General features: G+C 38.8%; 1 protein-coding gene across 1 annotated transcript in view; it reads left to right on the top strand.

Annotated features, from left to right (window-relative positions):
- Window positions 1-1,163: 1,163 nt before the first annotated feature.
- sucla2 (succinate-CoA ligase ADP-forming subunit beta) overlaps window positions 1,164-20,600 on the top strand; it is a 33,242-nt gene continuing 13,805 nt past the window's right edge. The window contains exons 1-6 of the mRNA XM_041806892.1: window positions 1,164-1,259; window positions 6,225-6,420; window positions 9,420-9,519; window positions 11,463-11,625; window positions 16,560-16,688; window positions 20,435-20,573. Of these exons, the coding sequence (XP_041662826.1) occupies window positions 1,176-1,259; window positions 6,225-6,420; window positions 9,420-9,519; window positions 11,463-11,625; window positions 16,560-16,688; window positions 20,435-20,573 (811 nt within the window). The 5' untranslated portion in view covers window positions 1,164-1,175. The remainder of the gene's footprint in view (window positions 1,260-6,224; window positions 6,421-9,419; window positions 9,520-11,462; window positions 11,626-16,559; window positions 16,689-20,434; window positions 20,574-20,600) is intronic.

Below are 20,600 nucleotides of genomic sequence, written 5' to 3'. Positions count from 1 at the left end.
AGCTTTTGTGTTATTTTTTGTCAGCAGTGGTTTTGACCTTGGAACTCTCCCATGATGCCATTGTTGCCCAGTCTCTTTCTTACTGCTGAATCATGTGCTCTGACCTTCACCGAGTCAGTGAGGCCTGCATTTCTTTAGATGTTTTGGGTTCTCTTGTGACCTCCTGGATGAATCGTCCATGCGCTCTTGGAGTCACTTTGGTTGGCCAGCCACTCCTGGGAAGGTTCACCACTGTTCACAGTTTTCTCCATTTGTGGACAATGGCTCTCAGCATGGTTGGCTGGAGTCCCAGAGCCTCAGAAATGTCTTTGTAACCCTTTCCAGACTGATAGATGTCAGTGACTTTCTTTTTCATCTGTTCTTGAATTTCTTTAGATGGTAGTATGATGTGTTGCTTTTTGAGATCTTTTACCCTACTTCACTTTGTCAGACAGGTTGTATTTAGTTTTGTTTCCCTCCTATGTCTCTTTTCTTTGAACATTCTTAAAATGCCTTTTACAGAAAAAAAGTAAAGACAAAAACCTTAGAAACATGAATGAATAACATTCAGACAAAACAGAAAGCAGTTAATAAAACTCAACATTAATCATCCTTAGAATTAAAATATTGTGAAATGTGCCTAGTGTAAAGTTCATTTGATTAACTTATTAGATATTTTATTGCTTTAATGACTGAAGAGTTTAGGTTAAAGGGCAGTTTAAGGCTATATTTACACCGTGCCAAGGCCATAACAGTGCTGCATTCAATGACTCCTTGTTAACTCACAATGGGTAGTTTGTCCTAAATTAATTTAGTATCTTCTAACTTTAAGCACAAAACAGAAAGCTGCCAATAATTGCAGTGCGTTTCTGATTTAGTTTAGTAGACAGATTACATAGATGATTCACGCTGAAACAAGGTTCATCAGTGGAAAGGTACACTGTTGTTCAAGTCTTTCATTTAAAAAAAAATACTTAAAACTATTTCACAGAAATTATCCGATAACATGAAGTTCTCTGTCTGATGCTGATATTCACATGACATTAGTCTTATGTCCCAACGTAATACTAACTGTGAGATTTTACGTTTTATATCTAAAGTATGTATAGTTTCCGACGGTCGGGCAATGCAGCACAGGGGAAGCCGACTTGGCTGTCCACCACGCATGCGCGTCATTACTTGCTTTAGAGGGAGACATGGCGACGTCCCTGATCTGCGGCCGTTTGACGGCTAGCCTGAGAAATTCAGGGGCTAGAAACACTCTGAGCTCCGCTACAAAGGTCAGTATGAATCCATGATAAAGCGGAGGACCTTGGCTGCATGACCAGGTGTTTATTTCAGCACTGCACCTTCCCTGAAGACGGCAGTATATCCAAAAACGACAGGGTCAAATTTGACATTAGCTCGTCTTCATTGGGATCCCGTTGTTTTTGCTAAAATGCTAACTAGCGCAGAGCTAACGTCATTAGCGCGGTGAGGGCTGAGACCAAGTGACCCAGCATAAAATACTAATTTAACACGCACAAATAATCAATCCACTAGGTCTTAGATTATTCTGATACGTTACTGTGCTATGTTAAATAGTTTTTTCTGATGATAGCACACACAGTCAGTATAGTTAGCCACAGCTCAGTGACCTCCACACCGGGCAGCTGGTAGCCCTCCACCAAGCAGAGCTGCTGAGCTCTGCGCCATCGCATCTGTCCCTCTGCTGTGTCTAACGGGAAAGTTATCTGGACAAATCCTCTAAGCCTCAATGAGCACGAACAACAGATTTCACCAAGAGAAGCACAGCAGGGACTAAAACCAGGGAGGAGATGTACAAACATGCAGCTCTGCAGGGTGTCTCTGGTATTCAGGAGCTGCCATTATTTTACATGTGCATACATGCCACAGAGAGAGGAATAGATAGTTTACATCTGCTGCTCTCATACTGAACACAATCCATAGATAACTTCAGGAAAGTCTGCAACTTCTCTTTGAGAGCAACTAGTTAAGCATTTTCAAAAATTGATTAGTGTTGTAAGTGTTGTATTAATATACCAGAACTTTAAGCTTTGTTACTGTTCTAGTGAAAATTAAATGCCATTTATACCAGTTTGATATCACAGCTACAAAACTGGAAGTCCCAGGCAACCATGACATGATATTTAATGTTTACATTTGCTGAGAATGAAGGCCCATTCCTACACATGGTTTAAACTGCCTAAGTACAGTGGCAAAGTTTTCATTTTGATGACCGGAAACAAGAAAGTTCCCAATGTAGAGTGCCTGTAATTTCTTTTTTTTATTTGTTGCTGTTTTATAAAAAAAAAATCATTATTCATATATTTTGATTGTTTCCAGTATTATATCAACGTTTAAAATCCTGGTATTTGTAAAGGATTTGTGAAAAATATTTTGTAGGTTCAGGACAAAGGGAAAAAGCATCAAGAAAAATAAGAAAGGCCTCCCTACTTGGTTAGTGCATAAAAAGAATAATAATCACAACATTTTGTCCCAAACAACACTTGAAGGAGACAAAATGTTTTTTACTTTTTAGTGTGAGGGCCTAAATCGTCTAATCTTTCATAATATTTCTAACATAACACATAACATAATGCTTACCTCCTTTTTCTGGACTATCACATGTTAATTTTTCATTTTCTTAGGAAATTAGTGAAAGATAATGTTGTAGCTTGTAAGCGTTGTCTTTTGTTGCATTCTTGTGTTTTTTATGATGAAACACTTTGAAAACATGTCTTGGCCTTTCACTTTGTGTCGGCTTTTTCTTTTGGCTCTATCTTAGGTCCAAATTCAACATTTTTCATCAAATAGATTTGAGTGGTTGAAAGTATTCTGAAATTTGGGTTGCCATTTATCATTCAGGAGGTGGTGGAGGGTCTTCATACCAGAGGACCACTGCCCTAAATGAACACTTTATCATATAGTGTCTCATTTAATAAGACAACATTTCCATCATTAAATCTGGCTGTTGTAGAAATAAATTCTGACAAAATATTGCGTGTGTTTTGCTTAACTTTACTAATCAAGTGCAATCTAATTTAAGATTACAGGCTTTTTGTTTGAAAAACATCAGAATCATACCATGGGAGTTAATCTCCAAGTTCTGATGGTTTTATTCTTTCTCTGACCACCTGTCTTATGAGATGCTATATTAAAGGTCTCTTTACTTTTAGATCCTCAGCAGCTAGAATAACAGAGATTACTGCATTTTAGAATTATGGGATGGAGATCTGGTAGTGCAAAAGTCTTGGACTGATATTAAGACCACAGTTATTAACTGTATATCTCTGTGTGAGAAATGTTTATGTTGCCTTGGGAGGCAGTCACAACCGTGTAGCAAAGTCTGCATGTTAGTTTGTATTATTCCTGGTCTGACTAAGAAGCAAACTGAGGTCATTCTGTCGTTCTTTCTTAACCAAAGGCTGCTTTTGCTGTCATCTTTTTAGGCTCTCTCTCTTCAAACTAGCTGGAGGCTGACTGTAGCCCCCTCTGCTCCTCACTTAAATTAAAATAAGGGCTGTTTTGGTGGTAGGGGCAGAGAGCACACTGTGCTGTAAAGGAAGGGAGGGAGTGCTCCATTTACCATGTGATAAACTGAGTGCAGCATCACATGTGTTGGAGTAATTATTTAATCTTGTTTATTTGGTTTTCTGGATTGTGGGAAACCTAAATCACAGTTAGGGCCCTAGCGCTGAGGGTGCAAGGACCCTACTGAAATCCTAACGATTATTTCCTCAATTTTCAGCAACCAGCATGCTCCAAAACTCACCAAACTTGGCAGGCACATCAGATCTGGTGAAGAATTAGATATTGTATGGGTCGCCAATAGAAGTGAGGGAAAGAAGCTCCATAGCGCCCCCTAATGATTTTCAAAGAGGCAGCCCCCAGAGAGTTTAATGTCAGGCATCCATAAACTTAATAAACATCTGGACTGTCAGGGTGAATTCCCAACAGGAAGTCTACCAGTTTTGAAATAAACTAGCACTTCTCTTAGGGTGTTCATCCAATCAGGCTGAATGTTGGTAGACAGCTAAAAGTGACCTGAATGATTAAAAAAAAGATGAAACTGTAACTCCATTAATCCGCCAACACTAACACATGGTACTGAAAAGTGTTGTAAACTTTAACAACCTTAGGTCGGATTAAAATAACTTTGTTCTGCATCTTAAATATTTGTTTATTTTGTCATTGAAGGTCATTTTTATGCTGCTTTATCAGGTTTTTACTGTGGTATGATCAGAGAAACAAAGATGGTAGTCACACCAAACATGGATTAAACTGAGGCAGAGGTTTCAGTCTGAAAGCTAACATCATATCTAGATAGAGGAATTATAATGCTATAAACGTCATGTCAATAATGTAATTTCCTGAAAGGAGTAGCATGCAGAAAATGACATTCATTCACAATCTTTGTCTACTGTAAACCTATTTGTCTGCTGTGATTTTAAGGTCATGACTGATATTTATGACCTTCATATCCTTTGTTTGGCAGGATAATTTCCTTAGTGATACGGTGATAAAGAAACATCAGTTTTTTCAGGTTAACAGACTCAATTTTAAACTCTTTAAGGGTTTTTGGCATCTTATTTCAATGAATCTGTCCCGGTGTGTTGTTTTTGACTTTTGGTATCAAATCCTGCTCCTGAATCTTGGTTTTTATATGACAATAAATGTTCTGTATCAAAAGCAGGAACATCCTTCCTTTGTCAGACGACTGGAAGCAAAATCAACAATGTGTTTTGTTTAATTTAGTTTCTAGGCTGTAAATGAAACATCACATGCTTTCATAGAGCTTTTCTGCACTGAAGCTCCACCATCATCAGCCTTGGGATAGCTGTACTGATTCTCGGATGGTGTGACGTTTCATGTCCTTGTATCTAAAAAATAACGGACCAAATCAGGCTGTAAAGTGAGCGGTTAACTTTGTTTTAACACATAACAACAGTTCCACATTTCCATGCAGTTCAACAGTTTACATTCCAAGAACAGTTTAGCTTAGATATACACCAGATTGCAGTGATTTAATCATGTTCATATTTCATGGAGGAGTAGCCTCAGATGACCTCTTATTACTTGTGCCCCACTTTATTTCATGAGCTTTGGCAGGACAGCTTTACTAACATTTTAATGCTAACAATTTAATGCCTGTTCTTAGGGTATTGTGGTAAATTTTTCAGTTGTAAAATAAAATAAAAAATGGCAAAAATAAACCTAAATTTCCCTACACGATTCCTTGTGAAACAGTGTGAGTGTTACATACAAGAACATGATAGTAAAGCTTCTGTTTGTCCTGTTCTGCTGTAGTAATGGTCGTTGTAGTTTGTTGGGTAAACTGATTCATGAACACCATCACTAGCACGAAAACTATGACCCACCAGAATTTTAAACTTTGATATGACTCTAGTTAAAATACAAACAACACCAGTACCCATGTTAATACCACAGCAACAAAATAGAAATTGCAGGCACCCAATACTGGGCAGTTTATGGTTTGTAATTATTGAAAAATTCCAGATGAACTTCTACACACTGGCTAAATTGCACAGAAGCATTTGCAAAACCCCACATCCACTGTCTTTTTCACATGTTGTCAATGTATTTGTGCAATTTAGAAGGTGTGCAGGAGTTTGCCTGCAGTTGTTGATAATTAAAACCAATAAATTGCTAAATATTGAGTGTCTAAGACTTGTGTTTTTGTTGCTGTGGTATCAAACATGTATTAATGTTCTCTTTATTTTTACTCGTACTGTTAATGCTGCTAAATTGGATAAAAAAATGAAAATTCCTAATGGAGACTAAACATTTCCATCAACTACCCATCTACCATGACAAAGGCCATAGGAGTTATGTTCTACATGTATCTGTTTATGTGTTCATGCATTTTAATGATGTTGACTTCTGTTGCAATCAAAATTGCCCCTCACTGATGATAAAAACGTTTCAGTTCAGTTCTAGGAATGCATGATGTCAGACTTGTGCTGTTAATGCTGATATCTAAGTTCTTTTTGGCCGATACCGATATCGATGCCCGCATACTTTAAAAAGTCAATATATAGCCCAGCCCCACCAGTTTTGGGGAATTTTTGTTTTTTAATTACAGAACAATAATAGGCTTAGTTGCATAGATGCAATGGTAAGGTGTCTGAATCCAAATATTGCCAAATTCACACCTCAGCATCTCTCTGTGTTCTTCCCATGAAGATAAAAAATATTTTTCGTGTGATCTCATGTGCTCCCAGGTTCTCGGTGGTTCTTCGGGTGTTCTTGGAGGCCATGTGTCCCAGGTGCAGCCTCCACACCTGCAGCAGCAGCAGAGGAACCTGTCTCTCCATGAGTACATGAGCATCGGGCTGCTGAAAGAGGCCGGCATCTCTGTGCCCGCCGGCATGGTGGCGAGCTCCTCTGAGGAGGCGTACAAAGTGGCCAAGGAGATCGGTGAGCTGAACTGAGTGACTTACTACAAACATAGGGGGATCTACCACTAAAACAATGAGTAGAGGAGAATGCCTGACCTGCAGCAGATGAAATGACATAGTTTTTCTTTATTCTCAGCTGCAGACACCAAAGCATTTATGCAGTTGATTTGTTTGGCAAGAGTGACCAAAAGCATTAGCTCTGATGAACCAATGACATATTTATAATCAAAATTAACCAGTAGTTCCTGAGCAACTAGGACATCTCTAATATCAAACATATTTGCTGGTATTGATTATCAAAAGGCTCAGGCATGTTGGCAGCATCTACGGTGATTGTGATGCCCTAAATAAAACCAGAAGAACCATGTTTTACCTGATAGTTTAACAAGAGAAGCACAAATAATAAGTGAAAGTGTTGGTCCATTTTTAACCTGCATCCCCCTCTGACACAGTTTAGCCGTGTTCCTCCAAAAGTCCGTTCCCTGTCTCAGAATCTGTCGTGGCCCTTCCTGACCTTTGTGTGAGTGAGTTTTAAATATCTCAGGCTGTTTGGTGTGTTCAAGAAAACACTCACACTCACTGGGTCTAAACATAGACTCCTGCTGCTTCACTGATATCCTCTTACACTCTTCACTGGTATGATTACAGCGTAGAGAGTGTTGAAATCAGAACTTGGTGTATTTTATTGTTACAGTTTAACAGTCGTACATTTGTCTAACTGGTGTCTCCTTCATGATAAATCATCTTTTAACTACAATATGAACTTTGATCATTATAGCTCCTAAAGATCATCAAACCCATTCTGAAAATCTTCACTAGCTTCCCGTCTAATATAGAATTGATTACAAAGTGCTACTTCTTGTTTGGGAATCACTGAATGGTATGGCACCCCAGTACATTTCTGACATGCTCACTCACTATTACCCAACCAGGTCGCTCAGATCTTCAGGTATGGGCCTTCTAAATGTGCCTAAAATAAAATGCAAATCAGGTGAAGGTGCATTTAGCCACTATGGTGCTGCTCTATGGAATAAGGTGCCAGTTGACCTGAGGTCAGTAGACACTTTAAGTTCTTTTCTTTTTAAGAGTGGTCTGAAAACACTGCTTTTCCCTTATGCCTTTGACTGTTAGATAAAGTACAATATATTAGCATTTTGCCTGTGAACTCTAAGGAGTACACATGACTTGCACTGTACATAGAGGTGTGTGTGTGCGTGTTGAGGGGGTGCAATTTGTTGAATTGCTGATTGCTTTTTCTGCTCGTTTTTAATCTTCTGTAAAGCACATTGAGTTTACACCTATAACACCTGTGCTATACAAATGAAGTTGAATTGAATTAAATTAAAGATGACAGGATCACAGGGACTTTGCTTGACTGTTGCACCACATTTAAAGAAAGTGTTTTGCTTCTTGTACCAAAAATAATGGGGATTATTTTTCTGCTTTGCTCCTTAAAGACATCACATTATTATCAAATCTAACATAGCCTAAGGCACAGGTGTCAAACTCAAGTCCTGGGGGCCAGTCCGGCCCATGGAACAGTAAAATCTGGCCAGCAAGATGATCTCATTTTTCTGTTATAACTGGTCCATCAGTCTGACCTCTGCAGATTTCCTCAAGTATAAAAATGTGAACTTATCCTTGATGATTTAAGATATCCTTGATAAGTCACAAAATCTGAAAAAGTAAGGAGTAAAAATATTTAGATAAGAAGTCAGGAATGTGGGAAAAGAAATTAATTTGTGTTTTAATTTCACATTTCTAATTTAGCATCTCACAATTAGGACTCAAATTTTGGATTCTGACTTTTAATTTCATACTTTGACCATTGCAACTCATAATTTTAACTTCTCATATAATATTTTTAGCTTTAAGATTATAATTCTAATTTTTAAGTGATATTTTGACCTTTTTAACTAGTTTGTATTTTACCTCATATTTTCAACTCCAAACTTTGACTTCACAATCCCATAGTTTGATCTTCTAGACTCACAATTTAAATTTTTGAATCATATTTTGACTTTTAATTTCATGATAAAAATTTTATTTCATATTTTGACCTTTTAAACTCATGATTTTGATGATCTTTCTAATATATTTGCCTTTAAAAAAACCCCATTTTTTTCAATTTCATTTTCATTTTTTGACTTTTTTGAACGAATAAATTTACTTTTCTCAGATTGTGAGCCTTTAAACTTATCTTTTAACTTTTTATCAAAATCATTTATCATCAGTGCTAAGGTTTTTTTTCATATTTTATTACCAGTGAAACAAGGTTGACAGTTTATGGTTAAAAAGGTGATGCTGTTAGTCCCCTGGGGTTAGTCCTGAATCCAGAATCCGGCCCCTGCTGTGATTGAGTTTGACACCCCTGGCCTAAGGGGTTGTCCTCAGATTTCATGTTTAATTTCCTAAACAGCAGTCCAAACCTTAATGTCCCTGCCAGACTGCACCTTAAAAGTATGGTTTTATTCCCTTTCTGAGGGCTGGAGCATATCACAACTGTCATTGGGTTATCAGCGGCTTACGTCCTGGGCTGGTCTGCCTGAGCTGCTGTGAAGCCCCTGTTTCTGTTGTTCTTTTGGCTTTTGCAAACACGACAAGTAAAATACTCACAGCCTCAGACGTCACTGTTTGTTTATAGTCTTGCTTTCACATGACAGTTGATCAAGTACCATCTTGTTGTTTGTCTACAAGCCATGGCACAAATTTATGGCCTTGTGATTTTCTAATCTGACACATCACATTGTTTCCCCCACAGTAAGGCCGTACTTGGATGGTAGGGAGGGTTATCACGCCCTGCCTCATGCCTTGTGCAATTAATTCACTCGAAATATGGCTGTGGCCGATTTTTTTCAAAGTTTTGCTCCGAGGAACACACATTTGTCAGATCAAGTCAAGGAAGGGATGTTTGTTTGTTTGTGAGGATTTAATGAAGGGGACGTCAGCCATCTTTCTCTGTTCTAGGCAACAATTCCTCTTTTACTGATGGAGTTCTTTTTTCTGTTTGTGTCTCAGGTTCAAAGGATCTGGTGGTGAAAGCTCAGGTCCTGGCCGGTGGCAGAGGGAAAGGGACGTTTGAGGGCGGACTGAAGGGAGGAGTTAGGATCGTCTACTCGTGAGTAATCCTTTCTCTGTCATCAAAGACAAACCCAACACCAAAAACAGACCATGTTAACCAGAGGTGTCCAAACTCTTTCCAATAAGGGCCACAGACAGAAATATATCAGGATGTTTTGGCCACTTTAAAATCCACAAAGTTAAGTATATGAAAGTTTGTAAAACCAATATAATATATGTCAAGATATGCTGAGTGATTGAGTATTCCTACATGGTTAGTTCATTCAGGACCAAGAAACACACATGGTTTGTGACTATAAATATTTCTTTATCAATAGATGTCAAATAGACTTTATTGCTGTTATTTATTTGAGATTTATTTTATCTTGAACTTCTCTCAATATTAATAAAGTGTGTATCTTTGTGTTTGCCGGTGTGGCTGTTTTGGGATCCCCCTACCATTCCACACGTCTACGTGGAAAGCGTTAAGCAGGAACAGCACATGTTCCTTCTCTTCATATGCCAATAAGGAAAGCCAAAGGCAGAGAGAGAAGCAGCAAAAACCTCAGAGCAGAGCAGGCATCAATGACAACTAAATGGCATTGATTTGGTCAGAAGCAGGGATGAAGGAGGAGCTGGGGTGGAGGAGGGTTGCAAGTGCAGCTTGCAGAGAGAGCGGCAGAACATGGCCAGGCAATGACAGTGTAAATAAAACGGCATGAGACGGCCTGCTGATTTGATTAGAGTAAATCACCAGGTGAGCTGATGAGGGCTGGCAGCACTTGACTCCTTGGCCTACCTGAGCTAATACCTTACATTCAATTTAATGACTGACAAGGCAAATAGGCAATCATTTCCAGGTTTTGTGGGGATGCCAGATTTGAGGGGGCCCTGTTTGGCCCTAGCTACCATGGGCTCTGCCCCTGGAATATTATTGGTACTGCTATTTGCTGCTGTCAGCATCAGGGAGTTAGAAAAAAAGATACTGTTAGTATTTTGGTTGCCAGTTTGTTTATCATGTACAGCGTTGTGTCAATTTAGTCACAAATAACACATCAATAATTCTTCTTGTCAAGATGTTTGTTTACAGAATCAGTATGGTAGCACCACTTTTTCCTGAAACCAAGAAGTACAGTACAGTCAAGCACAAGTTTCATATTCCAGTGTGGACCATATTTCATTTTATTTCTGGAATTTGCTGTGGGCCAATCAAGATTGGCTGTGGGTCGTATTTGGCCCCTGGACCATAGTTTGGACACCCTTGATGTAAATTGATCTGTGAGACTAAGGATGGCAATGATGAAGGAATTAAACGTCTTCTTTACTAGATGATTGGAATGTCAGTGCCTAGAGTGGGATCTGATTCATGGATTAATCATTAAAACATAGAATTCAATCAAACAGGAAGGAAACTGATTTTAAACTTTAAATTCAGCCTGTTTACATTTTATCTAACTCAGCCAAAAGAGGCAAAAAATTTGTGCAGTCGAATCTGGCCTTAAGTGAACTAAATTAGTTTATAAGAAAAAAAGCACACAAATCTTCAGTCTGCATCTGGGAGTTTTATATTAATATACAACAGAGATAAATCTGGGAAAGAAATCCTGCAAAAAACAGAAATATTCATAAAGGCTGAACGTTTTTCTCCCATTCTCCCTGTAGAGAAATCTAAAACATCTGCTCTCCACGATAAGAACTAAGCCATAAAATTCAGACTCTGCTGCGGTTTCACAGGCGTTCGAGGAGTGTGTTTTAGTTTTAATTGGCACAGCTGACTGAAACTCTTTTTTTACCTTCTTTCCAAATGTCACCGCCTGGACAGGAACAAGCTGTAGGAAGGAGGAAATGCAGTTAACTTTAGGATGTTTTAAAGAACAAAAACAGGAGCTAATGATCACTCCTGTGTTTCTATCAGGAGCTGCAGCTCTTGTTTTATTTTCTTTTAACAGTATGCTCCTTTGAACTGAGGATTTATTTATTTAATTATGAATATCTTTCCAGACCGGAGGAGGCTCGGGACATTTCCTCTCAGATGATTGGTCGAAAGCTGTACACCAAGCAGACCGGAGAGGCGGGTCGTATCTGCAACCAGGTGTTCATCTGTGAGCGCAGGTATCCTCGCAGAGAGTACTACTTCGCCATCACCATGGAGAGGTCCTTCCAGGTAAAGAAACACGTGTTTGAGCTGTGTATTCATTTCTGCAGACAGATATGAAAATACAGGGGGCAGCGGGATAATGTACAACCTAAATAAGCTCCTACGTGTTACATTGTGAGGGGTTTACAAAGATAAGAGCTCCTGCACATGTGTTTAGTGGGTTTGCTGTTACTCCACTAGATGGCAGCACATTACTGAAGATGAAGCAACCTCTCTGTTTTTAATTTGATCTCTTTACATCCAGTAAATTTTGCTGGGGTCTTTTACATTCCTCCTCTTGTTCTGATGCCCATCTCCTGCTTGTCACCCGCTTATTAACAAGCTTGTTGTATATTTGGTAATATAAAATTTGGCTTTAAAACTATGAATTTTTCAGTGGACCGTCCAATGAGATGTCCTGTAATAGTAAACGTGTGTTATATAATTACCTGCCTTAGCTGTTGAGTAGATTTCAGTTTATTTATACAGATGCAAATCACTGATCTCCTGATAAACCTGCACTATTCCAATTCAGTAACTAAAATAACAGATAAATAGAATAGAGAATCAGATTAATATAGACTTATCATTCAGTAAATATAGTTCATATTAAAGAGAATTTATTTATTTTTGTTGATTTATTATTACAAATTTCTTCTCCTGCCTCTCTCCTCCCCAGCTGGTCTGCTTTAACTTCAGTAACATCCTTCTATGCCTGTATGCACACTTGCACAGTTCATTCAGAAAGTATTCAGACCTCCTTCACTTTTTCAGGTTTGTTATGTTGCAGCTGTAGTCTACAGTCGTTTAAATTCATTTTTATTCTCATTAATCTACACTCAGCACCCAAAAGTGAAAACAGAATACAGTGTGGTGAAAAAGTATTTGCCCCCTTTCTAATTCCTGAGTTTTTTGCATATTTATCACACTTAAATGTTTCGGATCATCAAACCAATTCTTATATCTCACAAAGACAAACCAAGTAAGTAGAAAATGCAGTTTCTAAATGATGATTTTATTTGTTAAGAGAAAAAATCCAAACCTATCTGGCCCTGTGTAAAAAAAGTAATTGCCCTCTGAACCTAATAACTGGTTGTTCCACCCTTGGCAGCAATAACTGAAATCAAGCGTTTGTGATAAGCATTTGTGAGTGTTTCTCATCGCTGTGGAGGGATTTTTCCCTACTCCTCTTCACAGAATTGTTTTAACTCAGCCATATTGGAGGGTTTTCCAGTATGAACTGCCCGTTTAAGGTCACACCACAGAATCTGAATTGGATTTAAGTCCTGGACTTTGACTTGGCCACTCCAAAACCTTAATTTTATTTATTTTGACCCATTCAGAGGTGGACTTGCTGGTATGTTTCGGGTCGTTGTCCTGCTGCATAACCCAAGAGCGTTTGAGCTTGAGGCATTAACTGATGGCCGGACGTTGGCCTTCAGGATTTTCTGGTAGACAGCAGAATTCATGGTTCCATCAATCATAGCAAGTGGTCCAGGTCCTGAAGCAGCAAAGTAGCCCCAGACCATCACACTGACGCCAATATGTTTGACTGTTGGCATGATGTTCTTTTATCAAATGCTGTGTCATTTTTACACCAGAAAGTTCAACTTTCGTCTTGTCAGTCCACAGAATATTTCTCCAAAAGTCTTGGGGATCATTAAGATGTTGCTTGGCAAATGTGAGATGATCCTTTGTGTTCTTTTTTTGTCGGCAATGTTTTTTGGCCTTGGAACTCTCCCATGGGGCCATTTTTGCCCAGTATCAATTTACCTGTGGTAAATTAAACTGACTGGACATGATTTAGAAAGGTACACCTCTCTCTATAGAAGGCCTCACAGCTGACTATGATAGAGCAAAAACCAAGCTATGAGGTCAAAGGAACTGCAGAGCTCAGTGATAGAATTGTTGACAGGCACAGATCTGGGGAAGGCTACAGAAACATTTCGGGTGAATTAAAGTTTCCCAAGAGCACAGTGGCCTCCAGAATGTGGACCAACCAGGACTCTTCCAAGAGCTGGTTGCCCAGTAAAACTGAGCAACCGGGGGAGAAGGGCCTTAGAAGGAGAAGAGCCCAGAACCTGATGGTCCCTCTGACTGAGCTGCAGAGATCCTGTGTGGAGACGGGACAAAATTCAAGAAGGACAACCATCACTGTAGCCCTCTGCTGATCTGGGCTTCATGGCAGAGTGATGAGTGGCCTCTCCTTAAAGCAGAACACATGAAGGCCAAATTGGAGTTTGTAAAAATGGACTCTCAGACGGTGAGAAACAAGATTCTCTGGTCTGATGAAACCAAGATTGAATTGTTTGGCTTTAGTTCTAAACTGGAAGAAACCAGGCTCCGCTCATCACCTGCCCAGTACCATCCCAACAGTGACACATGGTGGTGGCAGCATCATGCTGTGGGGGTGTTTGTCAGCAACAGGGAGACTAGTCAGGGTTGAGGGAATGCTGAATGGAGCAAAGTACAGAGATATCTGTCCCATGGCGCTCAGGACCTCAGGATGGGCCAAGGGTTCACCTTCAATCTTGATAATGACCCTAAGACCACAGCCAAGACTACACAGGAGTGGTTTAGGAATGTCCTAAAGGGGCCCAGCCAGAGCACTGACCTGAACCCTGTCCAACATTTCTGCAGAGACCTGAAAATATCTGTCCACCAATGGTCCTCATCCAACCTGACTGATGTACAAAGGATTTTTAAAGAAGAATGGCAGAAAATACCCCAATCCAGGTGTACTAAACGCTTGAGACTGTAGCTGGTGCTTTAGCGAAGTACTGAGTAAAGGGTCTGAACTCTTACATCAATGTGAGATTTCAGTTTTTAATTTTTATTAAATTTGCAGAAATTCCTAAAGTTCTGTTTTCACTTTGCCATTATGGGGTACTGAGTATAAATTAATAAGAATAGAAATGGATTTAAACAACTGTAGCATCAGGTTTAATCATGAAAAAATGGGTCTGAATACTTTCTGAATGACCTGTATCTGCAGATTATCCTCAGTCTGCAGCCTTGATCAGGACTTGTGATGGTGCAAAAACCCGGACACATAGGTTACCTCTGCATTCACAGAGCCGGATGCGAGACTGCTATTCCTTTAGTTTCCTGTCAGAAATATCCTGCAGCTTCATCACCAAACTTTGGTGCTTTTCCTCAATATGATGCAGAAGATACATGGCCTTGTGCTCTCATTAACCTCTTTGCAGTTTACTTACTATGGACATGGAGCAACATCAGGATGTATCCAGGAAAATCAAACTAGAAACTAGGGCTGAACCATGTAGAAAAAAATAATCTAATTGGGATTTTTTTCCCCCAATATTGCAATTGTGATTTGATATCAATTATTTCTTAAGTTCCTTATCTTATGTTTTTCTAACAAACTCAAGCAATAAATCATTCTGTATTATAACCAACGCATTATCAGATCAAACTAGGCTGAACAATTTGAAAAATATATATTTTTTAATATTTTGATATATAAAAAATAGATAATTGTGATGATTTTGACTAGGGGTGGGTAAAAATATAGATTAATCAATGCATCGCAATATTTTCTCCCCCAATTCAATATCGATTCAGCAAATCCTCTGAATCGATTCACCTACTGGCCAGTGGGGGTCGCTGTGTGTGTGATTCATGTTGTATGGACCAAGACTGCACTCGACCAAACAACAACCAACCATAACTATGTGAGGTTTATCACAATTTCTGAGAGGACAGAAATGTTATTTAAGTTTACATGCACTTTACTTTTTCAGTGTTTATACAGAACTGTCATGTTTTTTACTTTTGTACTCCATATGCACAATAAGTTATTATTGTGCAAATTTCTATTTTCAGATGTTTTATTGCTCAAAAATGTGAGGTGACTTACCAAATATGTTCACATGGGCATGAAAATAATTTTAAAAAAATTGTCAACAGGTTATTTGTGTATTTCTACTTCTTACTGAATCGACATTGAAGCATTTAAATCAATATCGAATTGAATCGATATCGAATCGAATTGCAACTTGAATCGTGAGGTTCCTAACAATACCCAGCCCTAATTTTGACTTGGATACAAATTATTGAATTGAAGAGTTATAATTATATGTCACTGTCATATTCAATAACAAAAAATATGTACAAAAAAATAGGATTTTTATTATTCTAAAAAAATGCCTGTGGATGATTGCATGATATGAAATGCATAACATCAAAGTTTTAAACTGCTATTTTGACTCAAATTTCAGGTTAAAGAAGTCTTTCACCTTTAGCAATTTGAAAATTGCAGCAGGTCATCTTGCAGTGTAATCTAATTTTCAACTGATTGCCTTGCCCTTCTGTAAACAGCAATGGTTGACTTTTAATCTGCTCTCTGTAGTTACTAAAAATCAATCTATTTTAGCAACACACTTTGCAGAATTAGCTAAGCAAATCACTTTCTCATGTTTTCTAATGCTGTGCCTCCCTGGAGGCTTTTCTGACACTTTGAAAACTGTTGATTTACATGTTTAAAAATCAGCAAGTAATCATGTTAAAAAATATTGATCTCAGTATCAATCAGATTATCATGCATGCTGTTTTTTCCAACATATTAGAGCAGCACCAAGATGTACTGTTTTTAAATAGCTGATGACTTCAGGGATGCTACATGTTACCTACCTGCAGGAGAAGAGGATGATTTTAGGAGCCTCAAAAGAAAAAGAAATGTAATAACCACTGCTCTTGATGCTGCACTTTGTTCACTTTCAACACTGCTTTTATCTGTTTTTATTTATTCACATTTCAGAGAAACATGTCACTTTATTTTAGCTGGAGTAGTCTGAGGGGAAAATGGAGAAAATGTGATGGATGGGAAATCAGTACAAACAAAAAATAAACTCCAGAGAGAGCAGAGAGCAGGCAGAGTGACTGAAAACTCAGAGTAAATGCCCATGTTAACCTCCTTATCACCCCCTCTTTCTCCTTAGGGCCCTGTACTGATTGGCAGCTCTCAGGGGGGCGTGAACATCGAGGATGTGGCGGCAGAAAACCCGGACGCCATCGTGAAGGAACCCATCGACATCGTGGAAGGCATAAAGATGGAGCAGGCTGTCAAGGTAAAATCAATACAGAGCCAACGAGTCACAAACAGAGTAGAGATGATCCAGCTGTGCGGTTTGGACGGAGGAGAAATCGAAGCTGTGTGTGTGTGCGCTAATGCTGCTGTCTGGTGCTGTTATTATTTCTCTGAAGGAAAACTTGGTTCTCAAAACCACACTGGCCCAATCTCTCAGCCACAAATAGTCTGAAAATCCTTCACTTCACCCCAGCAGGTTTCATCCCTCCCTCCTGTTGTTTCCTTGAAGAGAGATGCGAAATAATTCAGCATTTATCATTCTGCTTTATTGCCTGAAAACACCAAACCTCCAGTCTCCCAGCTTTAGAAGAACAGCTTGTATTTTCCTTATTGTGTGGGTCTGAAATTGGCAGTAGCTTTCAAAAACAGTTTATAAGATTTTCAGCCTGTGGTTGTTAAAAAGCTCTTGAATCTTAAAATCCTCCCTTGTAGTAATAAATATAGCTTTGTGTTTGTAGAAAATGCTATGAAAGATGTGATAAAGCCTCTAATTTTGTGTTCTGAGATCACTTTTTGCTTTTTTGCTGACTAATATTTAAATTCTGTCTGGAGTATTACAAGATAATTTAGATTTCAGATGCATGGACGCTGCCAAACTGCTTTTAAACCGGCAGAAATTCTTATGTTTAAATCAAAATTATTCATAAAGTACATTTAAAAACAACAAGAGTGGACCAGAGATCTATATTGTCATAATAACAGCTGTAAAACAAAAAAAAATTGCAGGCAGAAAGACAGTAAATCATTTTTAAAGATTTATTTTAGGCTTTTTATGCCTTTACTGTAGAGGAGGGAAAAACTGAATACATCCATCTGTCCATTTTCTATTGCAGGCTGGAGCCTATCCCAGCTTTCACTGGGTGAGAGGTGGGGTACACCCTGGACTGGCTGCCAGTCATGACCTCAGACTCAAGTACACTTGGGTTATGGAACAGGACGATGATCCTGAACACAGCAGCAGCGTTAATGTTTACTGTAAAGGACACGAAGTGCCTCCTGTTCAAGGAGAGACTCAATCTGGCAGTCAAAGTAGACAGTCTGGTTGTTGTTTTATGTTTAGGGCATCATTCAAAATGTCCAGGGCTCATGGTGGACCTCCCTGAGTGTGTGGCGCCTGAGGCAACCACCTGTACTCGATGGGACAGTTGTGTATTTTTCAGATATTTAAGGCTGATATGATTTATACTACTGATAAATAAAGCTGATATACCAGCTGTAAATATCTGCAAAAATGTTCATATCTACTGATTACAATTTCATATCGATAATGTCAGGCATCCCAAACAATCCCTTTATGGACCATCCAGACAGGCCATATGTCCAACCCCTGTAGTATATTTACTTACTCTATTTGTAGTTTTCTTTTTCTGTGTGTACAATGGCCATTTTAGACTGGAAAACCTGTGGATGATCTGCTGCTTGATTTCATGTTGCAAGAAGCATGTGTACTCTGCAGATGATCAGACTGGGAGAAAGAGACACACTGGATGTTATTTCCCCCCTATAAAGCATTAATTGAGGTTCAACGTGTCGTCTTAAATATTGTCTTCTGCCGTTGTCTGAAGTGTTTTGTGCAGCCAACTGCTGTTGGTGTCTCTCTGTAAGTAAATTTACTGAGCAGTACTCTGACATACTGTATACAGTCTCTGCTCCTTTGGAGTGTTGGAGTATAATTCATCCTCCCATCTTCTCTCACAGCTCTTTGTTGTGGATATTGAGCTTGTTGGCTGTCACAGTGAGAGCAGAGGTTCGATATATCTGACAGACAGAAGAGGTGCCGATTGCACAGCTCTCTAAATGGATGGAAGTCCATCGATGTTCTTTCATTTTTTAGGTTTTGTCTGCGAAGAATTAGGCAATTGCCGCAGGTTTCCTTTGAGTAACTCATAAAAAACTGCTTTTCCACTTTTAAATCAGCTGCTGTTAAAAGCAGTTTAACATTTAAAGCTGGGAAATGGTGAGAATGAAGAGATTGCTATGTGAAAATATGATTTTATTCTGCAATAGCCTAAACCTTAAGCAAGTATGTTTAATGCCGGCCACATCTATAGATGTGATGGATAAAATCATGGTTTCAGCAGAAAATTCGTGTTTAGGTGTTTATAGCATTCACTAAAAGCCCAGCTAGTGGTTTCCTTCTGTTTCTAGTCTTTAGTCTTTAGTTGCTACTTTAGTTTAGTCGCAAAGTTATTATAGTTAACTAAAACTAACTAAATAACTAAAACTAAAAGGTAAAAATCATTTTAGTTAACTGAAACTAAATAAGAACTGAGCTTTATGAGAAAAACAAAAACAAACTAAAACTAAATTTTGTGCTGACAAAACTAACTAAAATGAAATAAGAGACAAAATTCTCCTTATTTCTCCATAGTTTTAGTCTTTGTCAGCAGCAGACTGTCTGAAATGAACACCCAGGCCCAGAGAGAGTAAAGTGGCCTGATTTGATTGCAGGAGACTTCACAAATGTGGTAAATTTTAGGTCTTGAGTTGTATATAAACTTAAAAATTGAATGACCCTTGACAGGTGTCTCATATTGCTAAAAAACTACAACTAACACTAATGAAAACTAAACTAAAATGAAGCATTTTTTCAAAATCAAAACTAAACTAAACTAAGAAACCAGCAGGAAAAACGAATAACTAAACTGAAATCTAAAGCAAAAGGTTAAAACTTAAAAAAAATTAGAAACTAATGAAAAATCCAAAACTATTATAACCTTGGTTAACAGACACTGACCGAAATTATACAACACACACCGACCAATCAATTGGTCGTGCAGGTAGAAAAAAAATCCATAGTCCATAACAGTCTCCTCATTGCACCCTCTGGAAGTGTGGATGACCCTAAAAATCAACATAACAAGCTTTATGAGGCACTGCTGATTATTTTTATTCTCATTTGTTAAAGAAAAACAGCTGACTCATAGATGATCAGTGTGCATCTACCTTCAATCATATGCTTTCTGTGATCACAGCATGATAACTGTTTGGCATCAAAGCCTACAAAATATCCTCAGACAACTGTTTGTATTAACTTACAACATTAACTTTTAACAGGATTACTTGTTCCAGCCGGTGCTGTGGTATTTATGTGTGTTTATCAGACCACATGCAGCATTTATTCACTGAGGTGAAGGGAAAAATGTCCGCTGGTTGTGACTTAATGAGAAAGACACATTGTCTTTCTCTCTTTGCTCTCTGTCTGTTGGTAACAGACACTAACACTGACGAGAACATTTTAATCTGATGATAAACAGGCAATATTATACCCCGTATTTACTGACTGGGGAATTAAACAGGTCACAGGAGTTGTGGCTCTGACAGAGGACAGAGCAGTAGCCTACAAAAAGCCTGAATCTCTGTGATGAGGTTAAGACCTGATGTTTCAGAGTTATTTACAACCTAACCGCCGTGAAACAATCAGAACAGAACATGCCCTGCATCACTTTGTGTGCCTTTCTGCCTGTATTGCCCAGCATTGCACCTCTCTCTCTCCCGCGTCTGTTATTTAGCTGCACGCTTCGCTGTTTAGTTCTCGCACACACGTGATGAAACGAAAAACAGGAATCTTGGTTGGATGAGAGCATTCCGACCAACCATCAGACCAGCTGAATGAAAGGTTTCAGCCTTACTTGTCTGTGTTTTGCCCCCATGCTTCATGTGCAGCTCTGGTTTTTGTTAACTGTGGTGATAGATGTTAAAGTTTGAGATTTTGTCTTCCTGCAGGTGGCCCAGAAGATGGGCTTCCCTCCGGCGCTGATCAATGAAGCTGCAGAAAACATGATCAAACTATACAACCTGTTCATCAAGTACGACGCCTCAATGGTCGAGATTAACCCCATGGTGGAGGATTCATCCGGCATTGGTATGCATGCATGCATCAGTTTTTCCC

Source organism: Cheilinus undulatus, linkage group 15 (genome assembly GCF_018320785.1).
Source record: "Cheilinus undulatus linkage group 15, ASM1832078v1, whole genome shotgun sequence".
Classification (NCBI taxonomy): domain Eukaryota; kingdom Metazoa; phylum Chordata; class Actinopteri; order Labriformes; family Labridae; genus Cheilinus; species Cheilinus undulatus.
The sequence above is the reverse complement of the archived record's forward strand: the minus strand, read 5'-3'. Positions and strand labels throughout refer to the sequence as shown.